We start from the raw sequence: 23472 nt of genomic DNA on the forward strand, positions 1-23472 counted from the left end.
TTAAAGATCAAAATAGTACAGGGACTGCCAGCGGCAGCTGAGTGGAGCGGGAAAAGAACCAAGGAGTCACCCTGCCCTTCCTGGGAGCCAGCGGCAGCTGTGGGCCAGACAGAGAACCAACAGGTCAGCCTGCCCTTGGGCCACCTGCTGGTGATTTGGGATGCTGCTGCTTTTTGTATGGTGGTTTTGTATCCTTTTGCACTACAGAATTTGGGTATTACTTCTAAGAGTCTTTGGTAGAATTTTTTAGGTCATCTATATAGAGAATCATTTCATCTGCAAATAATAACTTGATTTGTTTCTTTACATATTCTTTGTGTTTCTTCTTGCTTGATTCTTCTGGCTACTGTTTCAAGGACTACACTGAACAGGAGCGGTGATAATGGACATCTTTGACTCTTTCCTAATTTTAAAGGGAAAGCTTTCACCTTTTCCCCATTTAATATGATGTTGCCAGTAGGTTTGTCATAAATGGTTTTTGTCAGATTGAGAAAAAGTCCTCTATACCTATTTTCTTCAAGGGTTTTTTTCATGAAAGGATGTTGGACTTTGTCAAAGTGTATCTCTGCATCATTTGAGATGATGATGTGCTTTTTCTTCTTGTTTCAGTTTATATATTGCGCTTACCTGTTTATGTGTGCTGAGCCACTCTTGCATCCCTGGGATGAAAATTACCTGATGAAAAATGAGTTGCTGCATTCTATTTTCCAGGATCTTATTGAGGATTTGCATCTATGTTCGTTAATGAGAATGTCCTGTAGTTATTTTTTAGTTGGGCCTTGTTTTTGGAATCAGGGTAATGTTAGTTTTCAGGAATCACTTTGGGAGTACTTCATCCTCTTCTGTTTCATTAAAGAATTTGAGAGATATTGGCATAAGGTGTTCTTTGACATTCTCATCCTCTTTGTGTTTGCTGCTTCACAATATCTCAGGTATGTCCTCCTCTTGAAAACTATGCTCCTCACTTCTACCATACCCAGATGATTGTTTGATCTTCTATTATGGGAGTTTTGCTTAAATTAGAATACAATGTAGGAATTTCATGGTTTCAGGCAACAGAAAACCCAAGCCAATTGGATCTGACATTACAGGGGTTAATTGAATCATGTAATTAAAAAGTTCAAAGGTAATATTAGCTGTAGGTGGTCGTACAGCAGGCTGTTTGTTATCATCAAAAGCTAAGATTCACCACTACTGGTCTAAGAGTTCAAACAATATACCTAGTTACTATGGTCTGGGTATGGTTTGAGTGGATTTCCCACAGGCTCAGGTGTTAGAAGATTAGTTCCCACTCTGGTGATATTAAGAGGTGACAGTGACTTTAAAAACGGGCCCCAGTGGGATGTAATTAGACCATTGAGGGCACTTTTTTTTTAAAAGGAAGGAATGATGTAGTTCTCAGGAGACCTTAATTCTTGTTAGAGAGTTGTTACAAAGGAACAAACCTGATCCCTGAATCTTTCTCAGGCTTCCTATCTAGGCATATAATCTCTTCCTCTGGCAGGTGCTCCTGTCAATGAGGTCTTCAGCAAAACCAAGCCAAAACCAAGCCAAAGGGATAGCCCTTTCCATTTCCAGGTGAAGCTACACAATTCTTGCCAGGAGCCACAACTCCCTTATGAGACAGGAATTCCCTCAGGGGCTTTCCTAAATATTGCCTCATCCATCACACTACTGGCTGGGAAAATACTGATAAATGAATTCATTGTAAAGTGTGAAAGTCTGAAGGTAGCTAATCATGTCTACTTATTTTCTGACCTGAGTGACTTGCATTTTCAGTGGGGCACATAGTATATTGATCCAAAAAAAGAAGTACAAATATGGAATTTCAGAACATGTGACAGACTGACAGAGAAGACATGTTTGAAGTTTTTCTCTCCCTGTGGGGGAGACTGGACATGCTGTGCCTCTAACATTAGTCTCCCTTACTACGAGGTAGAAAGGGGCCATGCTGACACTTTGTCATCTCTGAGTCAGCACCTGCTATCTTAGTTCTGAGATCTGACTTTAAGTTCTACCTATGTCCTGGTTTTCTCCTTGTGCTGTCTCTTTGCCAGGCTCAATCATTTCTTTTCTCTCCCTGCTGGGTGGCTACCACAGACAGACTCTCTCAGCTCCCCTTTTTGTCTCATTTCTGGGTTTGGCTGATGGGAGAAAGCAGTAGAAGACTAGAAGGTGGAGGAAGGAATGGTCTGAAATATTTTCTTCTGTATTTGTTCCCTGTTCCAGTGTCATTTCTCAGCAATTAGATGTGTCCCCTGTAAATACATCTTTTCCCCTACTCTCTGAGAACATCATTCTTCCTCTTGATCCTCAGTCTGGGAACGTTGATGAACTTCCCGCTGGATACTGCATTTTAACTTGTCCATTATTGTACTTGCAGAAGGGAAGCTGCCTTCTTTCTGAGAGGAGCCTTAAATTCGTGTCTGTTCATCTGCAAAACTGTTGTGAACTCTGTGCCTTGCTGGGCATCTGAGTGATACAATCCAACACTGCAGGAAGAAACAGCAAATACTCCCCTGGAAAGGCAAGCCCCTGGCCAAGCTTGTGCTTCAAGCTTTCTTTGTCTCTCACTGGGCTACAGTGACTTTATATTATATCAATGTCTCTCTAAAAATAACCCGCAAAAAAGGACTCAAAGCATCATGAACCTGAAAAAAGTTCAAGTTCTTCCCAAGGGGTCACACTGAAGAGGAGAGTGGAGGTATTTTATAAAAAAGAACAAGCTAGTGGAGCCTTAGTTTTATTATCTGGGAAACTGATACAAACAGTGATTTCCTCATTGTACCTGAACTCTGAGAGGCAAAGGTCCTGGGTTCAATCTCCAGTACTAGAAAACAAACAAAATAAAAAACTTCTTGAAACATGCAAGATGTGTGTAGGAAAAGGCAGTTATTGTGTCAATGATTATCTCAGGAATTCCTCTTTACTCCTCCAAGAATCACGATGAGAGGACATTTCTGATTTCTTTGAAGTTCTACTAGATTTCTCTTCAAGCACATTTTGGGAGAAGTCTGCTAAGACCCCTCCTTTGGTTACTGTTTTTGAGATTATTGTCTCCTTGCTATGGAACTCCACCCAGCCTGGGCTGCTGCTGGCTGCTGGGTGTGGCTAGGGGTGGAACTGGCAGGGTGCCTGGGTCTAGTGTTTAAGGGAATATAAAGGAAGCTGGAGGCTGGCAGAATTCAGGCACGAAAACTTTAGCCATGGCACCCACGTTTCTCTCCCCAAGCCTCTCCTACCTGAGCCTGTGGGCTTCTGGAGTGATCTTGGCCATAGTCTTCCTCAAGCTTTTTCACCTGCTGCTGCGGAGACACAAGTTGGCCAAGGCCATGGACAACTTCCCAGGACCCCCAACCCACTGGCTCTTTGGGCATGCCCTCGAGGTATGTGGGGAAGGGTGGAGAAAGGAGATGGCTTTCTTTCCTTAAAGAATCAGGCTTAATCCTTTGGGGGCTTTGGAGGGACATCATCAACCTGGGTAGAAGCCCACATCCTGGGAGCTGTGGTTTCTATCAGCGTTCTCTCTGGAACTGCTTCCTCAGTCTTGCTTTCTGAGTTGATGCCAGAAGTAGCGAGCATGTCAAAGTAGATGCCCAAACAGACCAGATTCCTTCCCATTATTCTGAAGCTCAATTTTCAGACAAGTTTGTACCAAAGGCTCCATGTCAACACAGGGGAGAACCCAAAGCCCTAATAGTCACATAGGACTAGAAAATCATGTTTAGTGTCATAAGCATCCTCTTCCCCTCTGTAATGTAATATTTCCATTTCTCAGGCAGAAAATGAAAGTGAAGGCAGAGGTAAGTGCAGCCACACAGATCTCCCAGTGTCCAGGAGGCTGGTATTTCCCAAAGGAGGAGATTTTCTTTGCCATACTTCTGGTTGGTTCTGGAGTCATGGCATTTTCCTAGGTTCCGATTCAGGCTTGTCTTCCTGTTAGGGACCATCTTATCATCTACTCTGAAGCATGTCTTCTGTCATAGGGGCCCAGATCAGTAGTTTCTGAACACAGGGCAAGGAATTGGAGTCCATGGAGAAACAAAATCCTGGGCCGCCAGCACCTGGAAATTCTAATTTGTCAGAATAGGACTAGGAGACTGAGATTATTTTCTATTTTTAAACTTTACGTATGTATCTATGTATGCATGTACTTACTTACTTTTTATCTTTTTTTGAAAAAAGTTCTCGCTATTCAGTTAATGTTGGCCTTGAGCTCACTTTGTAGCCCAGGCTGGTTGTTAACTCACAAGGATAATCCTACTTCAAGCCCCTACCCTCAAGTGCTGGGATTACAGGTGTGTGCTACCACACCCAGTTTTGGAGCCTGAGTTAAAAAAAAAACCTCTCCACATGTTCAAATCTGAAGCCCGGTTTGGAAACCCAGATATAGATAGTTTCCAACAACTAAGCGTTCTTGCAAATCATGCTTCCTGCTCCTACCTCCTGAATCCTCTTTTCTCACTCTTGATTTGGGGAATTGCCTCCTTCTGCAATTGACATAGGATGTGGGACTGACCTTTAGGTTTATTCTGCTCCAAGGGATAATCCTTCATGGATAGAGAATCTATAAGCATCTAGGAATATTCAGGAAAAAACAGGTGAGCTGGGGGGAGAATCAGACCCTGCCTGGGCTCTCAAGGAGCTTGCTATCTGTGGGGGAAAGCATACATCAGAGCCTTCCCTGCCTTAGGCTGGGTGAAGTGGCTCTCAGGATTCCATATCAGCTCTGTTCTTTTCATCTCAGTACTTGTCCATCTTCTATACCAGTCTGTGACTTCTAGAGAATGGAGATCTGGTTTGATTTATTCCTGTGCCCTCCAGGTCCAGCATAAAGTCTGGCACAGAAGACATACTGCCAAAAGAACCAAAAAGGAATGCTGGAGTGTAGGGAGGGGTATCCACAGATGAGAAAGAAAGTGACAGACAAATAAATGAAGGGTCAAAAGGTTTGGGAAGAGTCTGCCAAACATGGAAGGAGAATCATAGTGAGGCTGAAGCCTGACCCTAATGGGTACAAGAAGCATTTGGGAGACTTTCAATTCCCTTCTTCTTGTACCCACTCCCACTACTACCTGCCTCAATCAGAGGTGGTTTTGTCTTCAGCCAGTGAGCTTCCCTAGTGCAGGGGTCTTGATCTCCCCACAATTCTGTGCTGGAGTATCCTACCCTCTTCCCTGCAGTGACCCCTGCACCTCTACTTTGGAACTATGTGTCAGGACTAAAACATAGCCTCACCTTGGCCTCTTGGCTCTAACAAAATTGTCTAAAGTGCTTTTTTTTGGCACCCAGAAGGCATGAAAAGATGAGAAGGGTGGCTGCGCTTAAGCATCATAAAAAGTTTCCTAGGGATCCTTCAAGCAAAATAGCACTGCATTCCTTCAGGACTTGGCACTTGTACTGAAGGTTGGGTGTACACCTGAACCTGAGAAATGGGGAGGGAAGCTTGAGGATTAGTGTCCTTAATGTAAATACGAGGAAGTTGGGGTTTAGAGGGGACAAAGTGTTGCCCAAATCCATTTAATGACTTAGTAATTGAATCAAGGCTGGTCTCAGGATGTCCACATTTTAATTCAGGACATGACCAGGCCATAACAAGTGGCAACAAATTTGATTCCTAGGCCCAGTGAGGGGAAAGAAGGAATTGGGAACTGGGAAAGAAGGAAGAAGGTTGGTGGGTAAAGGCCCTCAGGGTGAGGAAGAGCTGTCCATCAGGATTAATTTCTCTCTTTTTGGTCTACTTTTACCCCTGAAGCCCTGGTAGTATCTATTTGTCATCTTACTCAGCTTGCAGAATGTGGCCCCACGAGGCAGGGGCATGTTCTGTTCTTGCAGCATTCTCCTCATTCCACTCTGAGGTTGAAGGGGACTTGTGTGTATACAAGGTACTCATTGTTGGCCTAACACTGGGGCAGGCAAATTTGATCTGTTTCTGTCTGTGTCTCTGTCTCTGTTTCTGTCTCTGTCTCTGTATCTCTGTCTGTCTGTCTATCTCTGTCTCTTTTTCTCTGTGTCTCTTGTCTGTGTTTCTCTCTCTCTGTCTCTGCCTCTTTCTCTTTCCCAGTTTGTGTGTGTATGAAATGCCAGTTTCCAGCCCAAGGAAAAGCTATCCCCTGAGATCCTTGAGGCTTCCACAGCCTTACTCACCACTGGGATTGTCCTTCGCTCTTGTGTTGGATAGAAAGAACTTTGAATAATTTTATTCAGCAAACATTGATCATGACCTTTGCTGTGCCTTGTTTGATAGGTTATTTTCCCCACTCTATGCTTCTATTTCTTTGTTGATTAAGTGAAGATACAGCAATCATCTTTACCTTGCTGGTTTAGAGTTACAAGAATAATCACTAGGCAAGGTGCTGGACAGATAAATATCAAATGCTAAACCATTGTGGAGAGAAATTCTTAAAGCAAAACACCCTGAGATATTTGCTCATTTTGTCCTTTTCTTTCTTTTCAAATCAGTTTAGTCTTTGACTTTTTGTTTTTCCACTTAATCTGGCCTTGCCTGATGAGCAAGTCCATGTCTGACCTTGTACTGACACCAGAGGATGAAGAAATAAGGCAAAGAGTTCCCTAAGGAACTGGACCTGAGAAAGGAATGGGAGACACACAAATTTGGGGCTTAGAGAAGGGAGCCTTTAGCCCGGTAATCAGGAGAAGTCCTGGGAGGTGGTGCTGAGATGATCCCCAAGAGGTCGGAAACAGCAGCCTGGAGAAGTGCAGAAGCAAAGGCAGAAGAGGCTGCCTGTGAACAGACACAAAACCTGGAGAGAGTATTATCTGCTTAGGACTTCAATTTGATTTTTGAGGTAGTCCGTGCTTGTGTCAACTACTCAACATATTTGGAATGGTAAGAGGGAGGACAGAATAGAGAGGAAGAAGGTGGAGGTAGAAAGGGAATTTCACTTTCTACATGATCTTTCTACACGGTCAGGCCACGTACATCAGTCCAAAAGCCTTTGCTTTTTTGTGAGAGCAATTATGAAAGAGATGAGGTCAGACTCAGACTTGAGAAAGGTCACATTGGTTTAGGGTGGTGGACAGATTGACAGAGGGCAAACAGGAGGCAAGGTGGAAAGTAAATAGGAGGGAGGGTTCTTGGATGGAGCCAATCCAGGCAGACTTTGATTGGCCAGTGGGATGCAGAGGAATGGGGAATAGAGTAGGCTAGGACTGTTGTAATGGGCATAGAAGGCTTCTGCCATAGATGTGAGGGTGTCATTGAGGTCCCTTTCACTCATCAGGAAAAGGGGACAAAAATTTTCTTGGAACTTCGTTAACCTGGGGCATCAATATGGCTAGCTCAGCGCATAATTTGGCAATCTACCTAAAAAGAGAAAAGAACTCCTTGAGCCATGGGATGGAATTTGAAGGACTTTAACCAAGAGGAATGAATTCCTCTGTGTCAATTCAAATGTGGAGATTTGAGGCTGAGAAGGAGGAGGAGGACGAGGAGGAGGAGGAGGAGGAGGAGGAGGAACAGGAGGAGGATACTGAGGCCTGTCAGAATCTTTCAGTGTCTGGATGTGGGAGAGTTGAGTGCTCAATTTGTAGAGCTTTGCGGTGGGAGCTTCTTTCTGGGAGCTGCTACATCTGGTTCTCTTAAGTCTACCTTGCTGATCTCAAAGTAAAAGTTACTTGGTGGGTCTTCAGCAGGAAGGGTCAGCCATCACAAGGGCTCCCCGTTAGCAGGGCTACAAATCTGGGAGAAAATCACATCCTGTATTAGTAGCTGGTACTGAGATAAGTAATGACATTATTCCTAGAGTTAGGAGGAGGGCAGATTTTGTGGGCAAATGAGATGTGTGTAAACACATGTATGCACTTGAGGCTCAAAATGCCAGGTCTCAGGAGCCTGTAGGATGTCATATATTGACATCTAGGGGGTTTTGATGATCCTTCTGGGTTTGGAAGAAAAATCAGCTGGGATGGGCTATCCAGTGAGGAATCATTGGCAGGTAGGTTGCAAAAGAAGCCCACAGGAAAAGATGAAAGCTCCAGGAAGAAGGTGCAGGATGGGGAAAGGCCAAGAGCACGTAGGACGTAGGAGAGCATCATCCTGGAGGATAATATATGGATAGGGAATGAGGAGAAGGGGGGTGATCTAGGAGAGAGCAAGAAAAGGAGAGTCACTTATGGCACAGAAGCTGGCAGACTTCAGAGCTTAGTAACAGGAGGGCACTGAGCGGGTGAGGAGGTGAGGGCTAGAGCATGAGGAATCCCTTTGAGAAGTTTGGTGTCTTTCTTTTTTTTCTTTCTTTCCTTTTTTAAAAAATTTGTTTTTTAAGATGAGGTCTCTGCCAGGGATGATGGCACATGGCTGGAATCCGAGCACTCGGGAGGCTGAAGCAGGAGGGTCACTGTGAGTTCGAGGCCAGCCTGGGCTACAGAGTGAGTTCAAGGCAGTGCAGATTGCACAGCAAGACCCTGCCACAAAAAGATGAAAAGAAAAATAAAAGACAGGATCTCACTGTGCAGTGCAGGCTAGCCTTGAACTCATGGAGATCCTTGTGCCTCAGCCCCCCAAGTACTGGGACAACAGGTGTGTGACACTATGCCTGGCCAAAAATTTAGGTTTTTAAGGGGGGAAGGAAACTGAGTGCTAGCTGAAATAGGTGGAAGCAGGACCAAGGGAGGTTTGTCTCCTAACCCCTGTGTCTTTTTTCTAGTTGGTAAAGGCTTGAACATGTTTTAAATGTGGGTGGGAAGGATTTAGCAAAGAAGGGGAGACTGTGATGATGTAGGGAGATGAAGGGAGGGGGAAGGAGGACTCCAAGGGGCCTGGACTTGGATGAGGCCCCAGACACCCTTTTCTGGAACAGGACGACAGGTGAAAAGGCTGGGTGCCGGTCAAGTAGTTCTTCAGGTTTGGCAGCTGACTTTTAGGGAGCCTATTGATGACTTCTATTTTCTCTGTGACATAGATCAAGACTCATCAGTGGGAAAAGGGAGCAGGGGACAGGGGTGGTGGTGGTGGTGGTGACAGTAGTCATGGAAAGAGAAGTATTTTTGAGGAACAGATTGTGGCCAATGTTACCAGCCTTTCTCAAAGGTGTTTCTGCCTATCTTTGCTCAAATGACACCTCAGCAAGGTCTTCTTTGACTTCTCTGAATTCCAAGCAGCCCTGCCCTTTTGTTCTCTTTATTTTTGTTCCTGGAGTTATCATTGACTGAAATTCTATTATTAGTGTATTCAATTCTTGTTTGTTTCCTTTCTCCTCACTTGCTATTTACATTTGGAGGATAGGCAAGTTTTGTTTACCATGGTTTCCCTAGGAACTAGCAATGCCTGACATGGAGAATATTTATTATTCTTTTGGCACGCCAACTCATGGCAGCAAGGTCACTCACATAGGCTAAGGATCAATGACTACATCTCTGTTGACTCAGGTATTTCTTGGGCTCCTTGCTTTCCTGACTCTTTAGGTTCCCCTGAACTCTGGTCCCACCTAAGTCACTCCAGGAGCTACAGTCTACCATTGGATCCTGAAGACAGGAGAGGCAAGGGATTCAGAACACAAGCTTTGGAATTGAAAGCCCTGGTTGAGATGCCAGTTGTGTGAAGGCCCATTGTTATGGCTTGCATCTAAATGTAACCCCAAAGCCTCCTGTGGTCATAGGTGGGGTTTTTCAGAGGTGGCTAGATCTAGAGTGTGTGATGCTGGGGCCAAGGGGGTGTGGTTACTAAATTAGTCCACTGGCTGGTTGGCATAGTGTGGGAGTGGGTAATGGGAAGACTCATCCTGGGTGTGAGTGCTACCTGCCCTTAGGACAAGTAGCCTGGACAAAATATAAGGGACAGAAAGAGGGCTGCTAGGGTCACTTGTCACTTGCTGCTTACTGCTTTTGCTGCTTCCGGCCTTCTATGCCACAAATTGTTTTTTTTCTCCTCTGGGATGCTCCTCTGCCTCCGCCTTAGAATTGGTTAACTACGAATTGAAACCTCTACAAACAGTGAACTAAATAAATCTTTTATCCTTTAACTTAGGTTGTCAGGTATTTTGTCTCAAGAATGAGAAAAGTAACTAAGACCCCCATTGTCACTTCTTAGCTGAAACATGGTGGCTAGGAGAGTCACAGTGGCCCATATAGATTTCACTCAAAGCCCTTTTGGTCTTTCTATTGAGCTGGAGGTTCTTTCTGCAACTTGCATATTCAAGTTCATGTGTACATTTGTCTCTGAAAGGGGGAATGGAGGATGAAGGCACCTGTTTGTTAACAGAGTGGGCTACGGCAACTTCTCTATAATGCCTCTAGTTCTTGAAACCTTATACCTTAGAACGCCTCTTTTCTATATCTGCTCAATCCTACAGCTGAATTACTGGTGGCTTGTGTAAATCAAATCTTAATAGTTATTTCAGAGATGTTGCTTCTTTTGGATTTTGGTTGATTCTTATTGGCAAGTGCTTTTAGTTCTCTAGTTTTATTTAAAATCTTGACACTGACTTGAGCTCAAGTATGTGCTGAGCCATGATCTTGTGTGTGGTGATAAAGTATCCACAGTGGGAAGAAAATCTAGACTAATGCAGCAGAATGCACCTTGGGATGTCCGTGCTGGAGGACAGCAGGTCCAGGCAGATCCCTGCATGGCTTCCTTGGACAGTATCATCCTGAGTGACCTTGGAAGATCATGGGGAAGGCTCCAGGGAGGTGGCTTTTAGTCCAGTGATTAAGAAGTCTTGTTAAGAATTTGAAGAGTTCAAAGGTAGCTGTTTTGAAGAGCAATAAATTTGCTGTTGCTAAAGCTGTCTGAACTTGGGAGATAGCGATTTTCATATGGTAGAAGTACTGGGTCAGACAACAGCTGGTACTGAGAATCTGAGATCAATATGATTTGCTTCCAGGGATTTCAAAATGTTGAGGAAGAGGAAAATTCCTATTCCCTCTACGACTATTGTTTTTCTAAATGGCTACCCCTACTTTGCAGGCAGTTTGTTTTTGTTATCAAGCAGCCATAAACATCTTGTTCCTTAGACGCTGGCCAACTGAGCTTCGGGTCATCTGGCCAGGAGGAAGAGCCTCATTCAGAGTCCCTGACTCAGCTGGAATAGTTCCCTTTGGGTTGTACTACTGCCACTTACAAAATGAGTTCATGGTTTGTCTGGATAGTGTTTATGCTTTTTCCGATTTTATTCTTGGAGCAAATTTTAGACTTCTGGGGAGCAGAGGAGTGACATGTGCTTGTTCATTCATTCCCTGTCATTATACATTCCTAGAAGAGTCAACAAAGAGGGCAAATGAGAGGACGAGGAGGGTGGAGCTGGAAAGCTGAGGTCAGTGAATGATCTTTATACTCTGTGCCTTCCCTGTTTTGTTACTTGTGGAGAAAAACAAGTTGGCCCAGCCCTCCTAGTAAGTGTCCCAGCTCAGGACATGTGAGGATAAGTCTGAGACATCCTGTTGTACAGTCCAGAGGAGCTGGCCTGCAGCCATATGAAATCCAAAAGGAAGAAATCATTGTCCTTTTGGAGGGGCTGCACTACAGAAGTGTGGTCAGGGAATCCTGGGAGCTATTCTTACTGTTCTTAGGTTCTTGGGGCAGCCAAGAACTCACAGGGCAAAATGGGAAACACAGGAGAAAGCTGGACCCAGGAAGACCATGGCAACCTGTAAGTGTCCAAGGTCAAGGTTAATGTGAAGTCAGGGTCTCTATAGTAGGGAAGTTTCAGAAGGGCACAGCATGGCCAGTAAGGAGGGAAGTGGGACTCAAATGAATGAGATAAGCTATAGGTTCTTTCCACCTTCAAGATCTTAGTGTCCGTTTGTTTTTTTTTAATTTAAAACATTACCTACCATGTTATCTTAAGCTCCCTGGATGTGAGAGAGAAGGGGAATGACCATGGTGATCAGAAAGTTGGTAAGGAAAACCCAGGAGACAGATGGAAAAATAGAAGAGACATAAGGGGAGGGAGCACTGCCAGGGCTATCAGCTAAAAAGGAGGCAGAGACATCAGAAGTTTCTCTTTGCCTGTGAGTGGAGATGATTTTTATTCCTGTGTGTTCTTCCTGACATTGTGTGCTCAGGGTGATGAGAAACCTTACAACCATTTTGGGTTGATTTGGAGGGATGAATCTGTCTATGGGGAGATTATTCCAAACTGTACAAAGGGTCTGGGCAGAGAGGACTGCCCAGAGAAGGTACAACTAGTAGATGTGTTTCTAGGTTTTGGATGCTGGAGTCTTCTTCTAGAGGTAGTTTCTAAGTTCTTTCCTCCCTGAGCAAAGAATTAGTCAAAACAAGCACAAACTGTAGCAAAATTTTATTAAAAGAAGGGGAAAAAACCAGAGTCTGTAGAGCAGGTTTGGGCTAAATAAAAGTAAGAAAAGAAGTACACCCTACAGTGTGAGGGTGGGCCACCACGCTAGAGCACAACGCAGCATGGAGCATCCTTTTTGTATCATCCATTCCTCAGACTGCTATCAGTTTTGGGCCATTGGATTGAAGTCTTCATGAGATGTTCTTACAAGAAGTTTATGAGCAGGGGTTTGGAAACTGTTCTGCAAATGTGACCTGGGTTCTTGTGCTACCTCCTTTCTCAGCCAAGTTTAGCCAGCCCTACCTTCTGCCTCAGCAGGGGACCAAAGAAAGCCAAATCCTGAAGGCCCTTAGGGCTAGTGCTTGGGGGAAGACAAGGATTGGGGCTGGAGAGAAGGGGTACAGGAGGAAGGAGGAAAGCCCTGGAGGCTGTCTAGGCAGCCTCCTCCTTTTCCCTGTCCAGGAACCAGGGACCTGGATGGTGACTCAGTTCCTCAGGGGTCCTGACCTTCTGTCATTTCAGATCCAGAAGACGGGAAGCTTGGACAAGATGGTGTCCTGGGCCCACCAGTTCCCTTATGCCTTCCCACTCTGGGTGGGACCATTTCTTGGCTTCCTGAACATCTATGAGCCTGACTATGCCAAAGCTGTGTACAGCCGAGGAGGTGAGATATCTCTGGAAGAGGGTGAGTCTTCCTGAGGGCAAAAGGCTCCGAACAACATGTGGGGAGGAGACCAGGGCTTGTGTCCTATATCTGGGTAGAAAATGATCAAGAGCACCACCCCATTCATCAGTGAGCCACCTCTGGAAAGCCCCTGTCCTGACAGGTCCCCTTTTTAACTCACTTCTCCATCTCTTGCAGACCCAAAGGCTCCAGATGTGTATAGTTTCCTCCTCCAGTGGACTGGTGAGTGAGCATCTGTTTTCCTTTCCCTTTCTTTCCCTCCTCTCCCCTTTTCTCCCCTCCTGTCCCCTCCCCTCCCCTTCCCTTCCATTCCTTTCCCTTCCCAGCTTTGGTACTGGTGACCAGGATACTGGCTGGCCCAGCCATGCTCAGCTGGTCCTAAGCTCCTGGCTGGCAGGGGAAGAGAAACATGGTACTGTACTTTCCTGCTGGGGCTGTTACTTTCCTTTCTTTCCAGACAGGGGCAGAGCTCTGGGGAATGTATGGATGTGAAGAAAGCTTCCTAGAGGAGTTGGCTTTAGAGCTGATCCTACAGGAAATTTTAAAAGGCAGTGCTGTCTAGGGCAAGGGCTGAGACCAGGACTGAGGCCACAGCTGTCTGGGTAGCTGGAGAGCCGCCCTCCCCTGGGAGTTGAGGTTGGGCGGGGAATGGCTGCCTTTCCTGTCAGAATGAGCCCTGCAGATTGATGTTAATGTGAGTGAGAGTCATTGCATTTTCTTGAGCCAAGTTCAAGTGCTTTTCCAAAGCCCTTCCTTTACTCATAATCCCTAGGAATCTTCAGCAGCTTCCTGATCTGAGAAAAGTGATGAAAGGAGTAAGAAAAACAGTCCCAAGGCTATTTACTCATAGAACAAACCAAGGAAGTCTTTTTGTAGACTTTAGTGATTCTTAGTCTCTCTTCAGCTACCAAAGGGGCAACAAAAGAAAAGATTAAAACCAAAAAGGCTTAGGAAATTCTGAGGCAGTTTTGAAGAGAGGAACACATTTCCATGGCTGGATGTGTGGGGAGGGGAAGTCGATAGATTCCTGTTTGAGGACACAAAGGCCAGACTTGGCATATTATTCTTGAGTCCTAAAGCTGAAAGGACTTTCAAGAGTCTCAGCAACTTAAGAAGCAAGGCCCAGCGGGCCTCCTTTTTGCCTGACTGTCCCAGGGAGCCCCATCTTCTTGGTCTTGGTCCAGTGCCACCTAATACAAGTTCCTAGAGCCCAAATTTTGTGGTGCAGTCAAGAGGCAGAATTGAGTCATCCCGCCTCGAGCAAGAAGCTTGCTCAGTAGAGAATGACTGCCTGGGGTTCTGGAAGCCTAGGGGTGGAGGTGGAGGGGTAATATTGGATGTGGCAGCCCAACCCTGGAGGCATCCAGGCTTAGGGAGGGAAGATAATGCAATTTAGTCCCAACTGCTGGAGGTGGAGTAGGACTCATGATCCTCCCTTCTATCATTCCTTCCCAGGGAAAGGCCTGCTTGTTCTTGATGGAAGCAAGTGGTTCCAACACCGCAAGCTTCTCACACCTGGCTTCCATTATGATGTGCTAAAGCCCTATGTGGCTGTGTTCACAAGCTCTGCAAATGCCATGCTGGTGAGCTTCCTATGATCAGCTTCTGGAGCTGTGGGTTACTGGGCTAGTCCTTTGCTCCCTCATGGGGGAGAGCAGATGACATGGGAAAGATCCCTGTGGCCCTGAGTCCATAGTCTTCTGGTAACGACAGTGCCAAATTCCTGCCCTGTGGTCCATTGCTGTATACCACCATAGGAGTGCTGCAGCTCCTAGAGTGTGGGCAGCCCTGGTCCTTGTTTCTACCAGGGCACCTGGCCCTCTGTCTTGCTAAACCAAAGTGGTCCAAGAAGCCTCAGTAAGGTGCCCACTATTGCAAAAGTGAGGACTGTCTACTTTTTAAGAGTATCGGAAAAGCTCTTCACATCTAAAATTGTTTCTGTTCTACTACTGTAGCGTACCACTGTGGTATGTCAGGTTAGACTTAGAGTCTCAGGGCTGGAGAATTATCAGAGATACTCAGGCTAGTCTTTTCCATTGCAAGAATCTCCTGTCCAGTGTGACTGTAGGTCCCCCCGCCCCCATGCTGTGCTGGGGAGCTCATCTCTCAGTCTTCTGCTTGTATATCTAGGTTGCCCTGACGAGGGAAAGGTGTCTGTCTTGTGGGAGATCTATCTCCAGGTCCTACTGTCTGAGTCTGATACCCAGAGGCTGCCAAATCCACATTCCAGCAGGATGCAGGGCAGGGTAGAGGCTGGGGTGGGTGTGGAGATGGATTTGGTGGTGGAGGACAGGATGTGCACCTGGAGGGCAGTGTGGGTGCTCATATTGTTTTCTATTCCTGGACTCTAGGACAAGTGGGAGGAAAAAGCTCGTGAGAATAAAAGCTTCGACATCTTCTGTGATGTGGGCCACATGGCACTGGACTCACTCATGAAGTGCACCTTTGGCAAAGGAGACAGTGGCCTGAGCTACAGGTCAGGGGCTGCCTTGTAGTTGACCACACTCCTTCCTCCCCAAGCTAGCTCAGAGGGGAGAGCTTTATGGTCCTGGTCAGAGGAGAGGTGCCTTAGTGAGGGAGCTTAAGCGGGGCAGGGGTCGCATGGTGGTTGGAAGAGGGTTGCACAGGGCTTCGCCCCTGGATGAGAGTCTGAGCAGTCTCTCACTCCACTCTTGCCACACAGCGATAGCAGCTACTACCAGACAGTGGCTGACCTCACACTGCTGGTGCAGCAGCGCATTGACTCCTTCCAGTACCACAATGACTTCATCTACTGGCTCACACCCCATGGCCGTCGCTTCCTGCGGGCCTGCCAGGCAGCTCATGACCATACAGGTGCACCTTCCTGTGGGGCCTACTGATAGGAAGTCTGCATTTTTCTTCTTGGTCCCTCTGCATTTTGCCCATTGTAGATCCTTAGCTCCCTTTTGGGGACAGTCCCCAGGGAGTGACACCTGTGCTCCTGGCCTAGATCATGTCATCAGGAATCGGAAGGCAGTCTTGCAAGATAAGAAGGAGCAAGAGAAGATCCAGCACCGGAGACACCTGGACTTCCTGGACATTCTTCTGGGTGCTCGGGCAAGTACCTACTGCCCTAGAGGGTCCTCAGACCATCTTGTGAGGGCAGAGAGTGCTGCCAATGAGAAGAGACCATTGAGTACTCCTCTCTTTCCCCAGCAAAAGCAACTTGCTTCTTGCCCCTCAACATACATCACTAAAGGCACAAAGATGCAGGGTATGTGGTGTTAGACTACGTATCTTGAAACTGGGGGCCTGAGTCACATGGTGGTGACCTGAAGACATTTTTAGACTTCTGAGATCCTCAAGAATCTTGACATTGTAGAATCTTAGAACTTAGATTTCATTCATTCATTCCTTCATTCAGTTCTTTATTCCTCCATTCCATAAACTCACTGAGTCAGTTCCTGTGTCAGGATGCTTAGATGGGAAAGACTTCGTCCTTGCCCTTCAGATTCTTACAGTCTAGTGGAAGGGACTTATAGTTGGTGAATGTTGACGAGATGCCTTCCTCTAGTAGGTGGCATTCTGTGTGACAAGATACTAGGGCTGACAGTCAGGGCTGGGTAAGGTCACAGGTCATTTGGCCAGAGGGGTCAAGGAGGGAATCATGGAGTAGGAGGCATCCAAGGTGGGCTTAGAAGAAAGATATGACCCTGGAGAAGGCTTTTGTTCTCAGTCTGCTAAGCAGGTTTCACTGCCCTTGTCAGACCTGCTTTTGATAGCTATTCTTCCAACTCTTGGAACCTACCTCAAAGCCTTGAGCCTGTTATATCTTAACCCAGGATGAAAGTGGCATCAAGCTGTCTGATGCAGACCTCAGGGCTGAAGTGGACACATTCATGTTCGAAGGTCATGACACCACTACCAGTGGCATCTCCTGGTTTCTCTACTGCATGGCTCTGTACCCGGAACACCAGCAGCGTTGCAGGGAGGAGGCCCGTGAGATCCTAGGGGACCAGGACTCCTTCAAGTGGTGAGTGAGGTTGAGAGGTATCTGACCTGTCCTGCTCCACCCAAGGAGCTCCGCACCATCCTGGAAATAAGGTGAGGGTGGCAGCAGTTGTTCCGCTCCCTCCAGATCTTCAGCTTTTGGAGTGCTGAATGTGGACATATCTTTTATCTCATTCCCTGTAAATGGAGCCTTTTCACTGTCATACAGAGAAAAGCTAAATAGAACCTCAACAGTCCCTAATGGTGGTTTCCATGTGGCAGTGAGAGACACAGAAGTGACCTTGTCTTTCATAGTTGGGTGCACATACATCTAGGGTCCTGTCCCTTTCCTTCCTCGCAGTGAAGATGGGGATGGGATAGAGGGGTGTAAAGCCAGATCAATGTGTCTGAGTGGCTACCTTCTGTCTAATCTGGCTCAGCTTCTTGTAGCCCTTGGGCCCCTCTAATTCCTGGATGTAAGCTGGTGCTGAGGGGAAGGCAACATGGTGAGGTATGAAGTTGGAGGTGGGTCTCATCTTTCCTCAGGACCCCATTGCTCATCATTCCAAACTGTCTTGTGTTTCTGCCAGGGATGATCTGGGCAAGATGACATACCTGACTATGTGTATCAAGGAGTGCTTTCGCCTTTACCCACCTGTGCCTCAGGTGTACCGCCAGCTCAGCAAGCCTGTTGACTTTGTGGATGGCCGCTCTCTACCTGCAGGTGGGAGGAGGTGGGCTAGGGGGTTGATTCAGGGGCTCCTGGATGTTCCTTTGACACCTCCTGCAACGTTGCCTAACACTCGGCAAGCTTAGGCTTTGTGTTCGGAGAGTCCTGAGTACAAATCCTAGCTCCACAGCACATAAGTTAATTGTCTGCCTCTAAATCTTCATTTCCTCATCTATAAAATGAGGAAAAGAAGAGTACCCCCCTTTCAAGGGTGTTGTCAAGATGAAAGAGACACAGCTCACCAACGCTGCCCCATAGCACCATGCACTTTCAGGTTGTGTCTTGGATAACCTCAGGGCATGATTTGCATAATTTGAAGTTAATGCAGGGCTGCATACAACTTGTAAAACTGTATATAGTAGCTTCATACAGAGTGTTTAGAAGTATACCTGACATGGAGCAATTACCTAATGAAATGGTAGTGACTACTATTGATAGCATAATGTTATGAATGATAGCTTCTTGAGAGTTACTTAATGGACAGCAGAAAGGTTATAGTGGTTTCTGCCTGTCCTACTTTATGGTAGGGTGGGCTCGTATTTCCTTTTCTTTTTTCATGCCATAGATGTCTGTGTCGGGTGCTGTGTTCTATGTTGGTGCTACAGGAACTGGACAGGGTAACAATAAAAATACTTTGAAGAACAGTATTGCCAAGAACTTGAGGTTACTGGCAATGGTCAGGGAGGGCTAGTCACTAGGTAGACACTAGGGCATTCAGGTCCTATGTGGAGGCAAGACTAGCTGCTTCAGGCCCATTTGGTCACCAAGGCTTTCTTCTACAGGCAGCCTGATCTCTCTGCACATCTATGCCCTCCACAGGAACAGTGCAGTGTGGCCTGACCCTGAGGTACCTTGTTTGTGCATTGAGATCAGACAGGGTGGGTGCTATGGGAATTCTCACATGCCAGGACTTGGTGGGTGTTTAAGCAAAGCCTGTGTCCTTAGGTCTTTGATCCTCTGCGTTTTTCTCCTGAGAATGCATCTGGACGCCATCCTTTTGCCTTCATACCCTTCTCTGCTGGGCCCAGGTAGGGAGAGTCCAGAATCCCCAGTTCCCCAGAATTGAGAAAGAAGGTGGGAGATGCCATTAGGGAGATATTCTTATGGGATATCCTGTGATGAGGAGACTGTATTGAGCTTTTTAAATGCATGGAAAGCTTCAGGGATATTCTTCTTGCTATTATATTCTTTTCCCTGGGAAGTGGGTGGATGGCAGTCATTCCAAGAGAGACCACAAGCCAGAATCCCATCATGCAGCTACTCTGTTAAGGCTTTCGCTATGTTCCCAAGATCTCTTTCTTAAGCCGAGGTCAATCAGTGTATCAAGCAGTTATACATCCAAAAATAGTTACTGATTTTTTGTTAGCCACTAAGAGAACTGAAGTTCATCACTCTGGATATCTCACAGCCCAGTGCCTCTCTGTACTGCTCACTGCAGGAACTGCATCGGACAACAGTTTGCCATGAATGAGATGAAGGTGGTCACAGCTCTCTGTTTGCTTCGCTTTGAGTTCTCCCTGGACCATTCACAGCTGCCCATCAAGCTGCCCCAGCTGGTTCTGCGTTCAAAGAATGGGATCCACCTCCACCTGAAGTCACTGCGCCCTGAGTCTGGGAAGTAGCTCTGCAGAGAGTAAAGCTCCAGTCAGCCCAAGCTCTTCCTTCTCCCTGAGCACCGCTCTCCCAGATGAATGTAGAGTAGTTGTAGCTTTCTGCTTTCAGGAATCTTATTGTTTGGGAGGGGAGTAGGCACTGGCACAGACAACCTCCAGGAGGACAATGCCACTCAAATGTTGAGTGTCTGCAAATACTTGTTACTTATATATTCAAGATCTCATTCATTCACTTAGTTGGGGAGTACAGACTCATCTCAAGAAGTGTCATTTATCTCCTATAATTAACAGTCTTTCTAAAATGTAGGAGAAATGTGCTTTGCAGCCTTAGTGACATAGTGAATACAGTAGAAGCTTTGCTGTGGATTCATGATTATGACCTGGTAGCATGTGATTGTGGGGTGGCTCAGGGAATTGTCCCTCATGGAGATGTGTTTTTACGTTTAATTGTGTATGTATAATATAATTAAAATGAAGAAAAATTATCTAAATCAAAACTATACAAAATAATGAGTAATTCTAAAGCAAATTCCCATTGCCAAAGTCAAAGAATATTCAGGATGGTTTTGTGGGGTTTCTTCCTTGGCTGAGTGATTCTCTGTGGCATCGTGCATTCTCAGCATTAAGGTCTCAGTCATGTAATGCTCTGGGAATTCACAGTTAGGCCAGGGAAGTTTGGCAGAGTTGTCATTAGAGGGGGACTTCCTGGAGAAAGAAAACGTCCCTTGAATCAGGTGTTGAGTCATGAGTGAGGTAGGAAGGTACAAAGAATTTTTGAGGAAAGCCTCAGGCATGGGGTTACGTGATGACTTAGAGGTCTTTTCTGGCAGCTCCTGCAGCAACTGCATGATGGTTGTAAGCTCATACACTTCTGGGGTTCAAGGTGTAAGGCCACTAAGAGCCTGCAGTCCAGGAATTACAGTTATAGAAGGAAGAGGACTCAGGATTGGGGTTAGGGACAGGAGAGAAGAATTCCAATTTTGGAACTTGGTGATGTCTCGATGGTGCTCTGAGGGTGCACCATGGCAGATAAATCCTCCAGGATACTGCTTTTTTCACTCTCAGAAGAAAGTTTCACTCAGGCTGACCTGCCATACGCTATCTGCTGAAGATCCAAATCTCCTTGCCCAACTGAGTATAATTCAGAGGACCTAGCCAGGGTATAACTTTTGGCTGTCTGTTCTGCACCTCATGTTACCAACAGCCTGCTGTGTTCCAGTATCTCAATAGACTGCTCTCTGTACAAGTGAAGACGATCATCACAATCATCACAATTTTGTGGAATGGGAGCTATGCCTCCAGCAGTGATCACCTTATAGAAGATATAGACCTAGGTGGGAGTTAAGCCTTGAGGTCATAACCATCTTATACTCTGGATTGGCATCTGAGCACAACTGTATCCATTTCTTAAGTCTCTCCAGACCTTCAGCACCCATGCAGTCATTAAGTGTGGGCAGGGTCAACATCCCCTGATGGGAGTAGACTGTGATCCTATTTCAGTATTAACAGAAGGAGCCTGTGAGAAACTCATCTGTGAGGAGCTTGAACTGACTCTATTCCAAGGTTAGTACTGACAGTCTCCTGAGGATGGATGCTGATGGAAAAATAGAGCTGAAAGGTCTGGTATTAGAGTGGAGAGAGGCTCCCTGGAGGAGAGAGGATGGAGGCTGTGAGTGATAGGTGCCACAGATGAGTTCTCTTTAACCCCTCTAGATCTTCAAACACACACACTGCTGGCTCCTGTGACCCTAGAAATGAATGTGTGTGCATGTGTGTGTGGGTAGTGTGTTGTCTGCAAAGGGTGTACACAAGAGTGGCTTATGTGTCTATTCATGTGTCTGAGGGGGTTGTGCACATGAATGGAACTCAACCTGGGTCTTGCCTATTGTTTGGAGGCAGCAAGGTCACTTTTGAGTCACACTTCCCTATCCTGTGGAGTCCTGTAGTTGCACCACATGTTCATGGCTGGTCATCCAGAATTCTGAGCTTCTATTGTCCTGTGTGCTCTGAACATGCCCTGCACCACTTTTTGCACCTCCTGATGCTGGGCCTGCTGCTGGACATGCTGTTTGTGATATTCCCAGATAACTCTTTTTCCCAACTCTCCCTTTCCTCTTGGTTTAGAATCCAGTCTGGTCTCTCCTGCCCCTCTTCAGAGCAAGACCAAATGAGCCCAGTGACTTAGGAGGCCAGAAGGATGGGACAGAAGTCTTGGCAGCAGGTTTCAACTTAGAGAGAACATACAGACCATAACATGCTGGGGACATCAGATAGGACTGCAGGAAGTTCTGTCTATAGCATCTACAGCTATTGAGGCAACTGGGGAATCTGTGCTCAGAACCAGCAAAACAAGCAGAGGCTTATTTAATGGAGACTCACAGAAGCAAGAACAGAAGACCAGGGAATCTGGTGGTAGTACCTAGAGGGATGCAAGTAGGGAGCAGGACCAGGGTCAGAAGTACCAGGAATCAGGAAGCCTCCAACTGTGGGCAGAGTTGTTGATGCCCCTCATCTTTCAGGGTAGCCAGCCAGGGAGACTTCATGGGGCAGGACGAGCTGCTTGGGTTCTGACATCCCCTCCCATCAGATGAGGAGATTTTTGCCAGCTCTTGACTGACAGTTTTCCATTCTCTGAGCCTCCTGAGGAGTATTAAGGTCCTATTTGTGAAGGAGGCTGACAGGTGACTTGGTGACATGGCCAGGCCGGGTTCTCTTCTCACATCTCATTGGATCTGTGAATAGCAAGGTCCTGAGGCTCTCATGCCAGATCAGGTTGGAAGGCTTTCCTGCTCAGATGGGTTTTAGCTGGAGCTTCTGAAAAGTCTAGGGCAAGTAACGTTAGTCCTTGAATATAATAGAGGCTTTTGTCTCCTTCCTTGACAGATGTGAGTTTCTCTGAGATCCCAGAGAAAAGACCTTTGTCTAAACTCAGCTACTGGAGCCTCAGCAGCTGGATTGGTATGGAGCATGAGGAGTCACATGTGTGAGGCCACTCAAAGAGGGTGGGCTCCATAAGGTCAAGAAGAAGTTCTGGCACCACAGGCCACATGTCATTTTCTTCTTCCTCAGAAGGGACTTGTCTCCTTTCCTTCAATTTCTTTTTTCCTGCCATAGTCTTACAAGAGGCCAAGACACTCCATGTGACATTAGGAACCTTATTGCAAGGAAGAAGGAGATGGAGAAGCTCGAGTGAGAGAAATACAGGTAGATAGACGCCTTGCAGGCGAAATCCAGTGACAGTTCAGGAGGGACAGTGGCAGACTGCATAATGTTTTCCCAGGATGTCCAATGCCTCAGCATTGAAGCTCAGGATTATGTTATCTCATATGGCAAACAGAACTCTGAAAGTTGAAAGGTTGATTAAGTAAAAGACTTTGAGATGGGTAAATTATTCTTTAAAGAAAGAGGAGCTAGTTCCATGGAATACAAGAAATGAATCTGTAAAGTGGAAGGGCAATTAAAATTATTTTCTCCAAAACTCTGCAGAAGACGGCTACACTAACAACTGGATCTTCTCCTAGTAATACTTTTTTTTTTTAATCAGTACAGGGGTTCGAACTCATGACCGCACCCTTGCAAGGCAAGCGCGTATGCCACTGAGTTAAATCTCCAGCCCCAGTGGTACCTATTTTTGACTTCTGATCTCCAGAACGATAAGAGAGATTTTCATTACTTCAAATCACAAAGGTTGTGGTAGTTGATTATAACATCAGCAGGAACTCATACAGATTAAAATCAGCAGGCAGAAATGGAAAGAACAGGTAGAGAGGTAGGTAGGCTGAAGGATAGGCAGGTGATCAGGGCCTAGATAAACAGAGATGCAAGCAGAAAGGAGACAGGTAGCAGACAAGTAAATAGGGAGTTTGAAAAAAAGAAGGACACATAGGAAGGAGGCAGGACAGCAGGAAAATGAGAAGATAGAAAGCAGGAGATGAGTAGACGGGCTGGGGACCTGAAGACAGGATGGTAGGCAGCAGACCCTCAGAACCTGTTGTTGACTCACCAAGGTTAGTGGAGCTTCCTGAGATACACGTGGATCCCATTTTTGGACTTCAACACAATTTGTGGTATGGGGATGGGGACCCTGGTGGGGTCTGGCAGTAGCTCAAAACGGAGCAGGGTCTGGGCCACAGCCACCTTCAGTTCATTCATGGCAAATTGTTTCCCAATGCAGTTCCTAGGCCAGACAGGAACAGTGAAACAAGATATAGCCTCAGAAGCTATGCTGAGCTGGTC

The 23472-nt window shown here is 46.2% G+C and overlaps 2 protein-coding genes across 7 annotated transcripts in view; one reads left to right on the plus strand and one right to left on the minus strand.

Moving 5' to 3' along the window:
- Window positions 1-19733, plus strand: LOC100724234 (cytochrome P450 4B1-like). 4 transcript variants are annotated; one of them, XM_063236422.1, is made up of 12 exons: window positions 1-123; window positions 12780-12921; window positions 13120-13164; window positions 14398-14525; window positions 15294-15418; window positions 15626-15777; window positions 15914-16020; window positions 16746-16936; window positions 17484-17617; window positions 18406-18470; window positions 18569-18651; window positions 19062-19733. In XM_063236422.1, exons 2-12 carry the CDS (start codon window positions 12807-12809, stop codon window positions 19243-19245), a joined length of 1329 nt encoding a protein of 442 aa, XP_063092492.1. In that variant the 5' UTR covers window positions 1-123; window positions 12780-12806; the 3' UTR covers window positions 19246-19733. The 4 variants fall into 4 exon arrangements, with proteins under 4 accessions (XP_063092492.1, XP_063092489.1, XP_063092490.1 ...); XM_063236419.1 differs by lacking the exon at window positions 1-123 and adding an exon at window positions 3174-3386; XM_063236421.1 differs by lacking the exon at window positions 1-123 and adding an exon at window positions 11223-11273.
- LOC100723678 (cytochrome P450 4A12B) overlaps window positions 19494-23472 on the minus strand; it is a 13331-nt gene continuing 9352 nt past the window's right edge. Inside the window, exons 12-13 of one of the 3 annotated variants that reach the window (XM_013144904.3) lie at window positions 23240-23413; window positions 19494-21968 (exon numbers count right to left, since the gene is read on the minus strand). In XM_013144904.3, the coding sequence (XP_013000358.1) occupies window positions 23245-23413 (169 nt within the window). In that variant the 3' untranslated portion in view covers window positions 19494-21968; window positions 23240-23244. Of the gene's footprint in view, window positions 22578-23239; window positions 23414-23472 lie in introns of all 3 variants that reach the window. The other 2 variants (XM_013144901.3, XM_003460831.4) reach the window with 2 other exon arrangements.

This window comes from Cavia porcellus, unplaced genomic scaffold (assembly GCF_034190915.1).
Source record: "Cavia porcellus strain 051 isolate PalLab524CR breed Dunkin Hartley unplaced genomic scaffold, mCavPor4.1 scaffold_25, whole genome shotgun sequence".
Lineage (NCBI taxonomy): Eukaryota > Metazoa > Chordata > Mammalia > Rodentia > Caviidae > Cavia > Cavia porcellus.